We start from the raw sequence: 2,526 nt of genomic DNA on the forward strand, positions 1-2,526 counted from the left end.
GCAGCAACAACACCAACCCCAACCCCAGCAACAGCAGCAGCAGCAGCAGCAGCAGCAGCAGCAGCAACAGCAGCAAGAGCAGCAAGAAGTACATGGGCTATTAGATGGATTAACAAAGGGTGCTTCTTTGGCTGATGCAGTGAAGCTGCTGGAGCTGCCGCAGCAGCAGCAGCAGCAGCAGCAGCAGCAGCAGCAAAGTCTAGCTTTGGCTATTTCTGAGAGCCTAGCTACACTAAAAGCATCAATACATCTGCTTGAGGAGACAGAAAAAGAAAGAAGAGAGGAGACAGGTAGCATCCGGTTGCTGCTGCAGCAGGCAGAGAAAGACAGAGAAGCAGCATTTGCTGCTGCTATTTATAAAGTACAAGAAATAAATGAAGATATACAAAAAAAACAAAAAGAAAAAGAAGAACAAACCAACAAACATATACAACAGCTGCAGCTGCTGCTGCAGCAAAAGCAGCAGCAGCAGCAGCAACTCCTCGATGTTATACAGCAGCTCAAACACTTCTACACTAGCGATGCATGCGTTCTCCTTGGTTCTCCCCCAGCAGCAGCAGCAGCAGCAGCAGCAGCAGCAGCAGCAGCAGAAGCAGCAACAGCAGCAGGAGGAGAAGGGGGAGAAGTAGATGCAGCAGCAGCANAGCAGCAGCAGCAGCAGAAGCAGCAACAGCAGCAGGAGGAGAAGGGGGAGAAGTAGATGCAGCAGCAGCAGCAGCAGCTGCAGCTGCTGCTGCTGCTGCTGCTGAAGCGGGAGGAACAGATGCAGCAGCAGCAACAACAGAAGCAGCAACAGCAACAGCAGCAGCAGCAGCAGCAGCAGCAGCAGCGGGGACCACAGCAGCACCAGGAAGCCTCAAAGAGCTGCTGAAAGTAATAAATTATATTAGTAGGTTGACAGCAGCAGAACGAAGATACTTTGTTGCTGCTGCTGCTGCAGCAGCAAAAGAAAAAGAAATAGAAGAAAATAAAAAAAAACAACAAAAAGACAAAATAAAATATATTATTAATATAGCCAAAGACACATGCATGCAGCTCGATAAAAATAAAAAAATAAAAAAATATAAAAATGTTTATAATCAAGAAAATAAAATACAGACGGTAAAATAAGCTATACACACAAAAGGAGACACCTATATATATATATATATTTTTTTTTTTTTGTCTCCTTTTGTCTCTCTTTGTCTCCTTTTGTCTCTTCTTTTGTCTCCTTTTATTTATTTTTTGTCTCCTTTTTTGTCTCCTTTTCTGTCTCCTTTTCTGTCTCCTTTTCTGTTTCCTTTTCTGTTTCCTTTTGTCTCTCGTTTTGTCTCCTTTTGCCTCTCTTTTTGTCTCCTTTTGTCTCCTTTTGTCTCTCTTTTTGTCTCCTGCTGTCTCCTTTTGTCTCTCTTTTTGTCTCCTTTTCTGTCTCCTTTTGTCTCTCTTTTTGTTTCCTTTTCTGTCTCCTTCCGTCTCTTTTTCTGTCTCCTCTTCTGTCTCCTTTTCTGTCTCCTTTTGTCTCCTTTTGTCTCCTTTTATTTAATGTTTTTTTATTATTTATCATGTCTCTTTGTGTCTCCTTTTGTCTCTTTTTATTTATTATTTTTTCTTTTTTTTTCTGTCTCCTTGTGTCCCCTTTTGTCTCCTTCTGTCTCTTTTTATTTATTATTTTTTCTGTCTCCTTTTGTCTCTTTTTATTTATTAATTAATTATTTTTTTTGTCTCTTTGTGTCTCCTTTTGCCTCCTTTTTATTATTTTTTCTGTCTCTTTGTGTCTCCTTTTGTCTCTGTTTATTTATTAATTTATTTATTATTTTTTCTGTCTCTTTGTGTCTCCTTTTGTCTCCTTCTGTCTCTTTTTATTTATTATTTTTTCTGTCTCCTTTTGTCTCTGTTTATTTATTAATTAATTTATTATTTTTTCTGTCTCTTTGTGTCTCCTTTTGTCTCCTTTTTATTATTTTTTCTGTCTCTTTGTGTCTCCTTTTGTCTCTTTTTATTAATTAATTAATTTATTATTTTTTCTGTCTCTTGCTGTCTCCTTTTGTCTCCTTCTGTCTCTTTTTATGTATTATTTTTTCTGTCTCCGTTTGTCTCTTTTTATATATATATATATATATATATATATATATATATATTTTTTCTTTTTTTTTCTGTCTCTTTGTGTCTCCTTTTGTCTCCTTTCAGGCTACAGAGGCCCTCGATACATCTGCTGCAGCTATTCTTGTTTCTTCTTTTTATTCTATTTTGGGTGCAATACAAACCCTAGGAGACACAGAGGAGACAGTTGCTGCTGCTGCTGCTGAGCTGCAGCAGCAGCTGCAGCAGCAACTGCAGCACGAGCAGCACCACCAACAGCAGCAGCAGCAGCAGCAGCAGCAGCAGCAGCAGCAGCAGCAGCAGCAAGATGAATTTGTATCTAGAACACAAAGAGAGAAACAAAAGGCATTAGAGGATGCAGCAGAAGAAAAACTAAAAGAAGCAAAACAAGCCGTGAGGGTTTAGGGTTTAGGGTTTAGGGTTTAGGGTTTAGGGTTTAGGTGTTTC

The 2,526-nt window shown here is 39.6% G+C and overlaps 1 protein-coding gene across 1 annotated transcript in view; it reads left to right on the forward strand.

The window, feature by feature from the left end:
• EMH_0016340 (uncharacterized protein) overlaps positions 1 to 700 on the forward strand; it is a gene marked incomplete at both ends in the record, with an annotated part of 2,166 nt that extends 1,466 nt beyond the window's left edge. The window contains 2 exon segments of the mRNA XM_013500621.1: positions 1 to 641; positions 645 to 700. Of these exon segments, the coding sequence (XP_013356075.1) occupies positions 1 to 641; positions 645 to 700 (697 nt within the window).
• Between the last annotated feature and the right edge of the window lie 1,826 nt (positions 701 to 2,526).

The sequence above is a fragment of the Eimeria mitis genome, genomic scaffold (assembly GCF_000499745.2).
Source record: "Eimeria mitis Houghton genomic scaffold, Emh_scaff563, whole genome shotgun sequence".
In the NCBI taxonomy this organism is placed as follows: Eukaryota; Apicomplexa; class Conoidasida; order Eucoccidiorida; family Eimeriidae; genus Eimeria; species Eimeria mitis.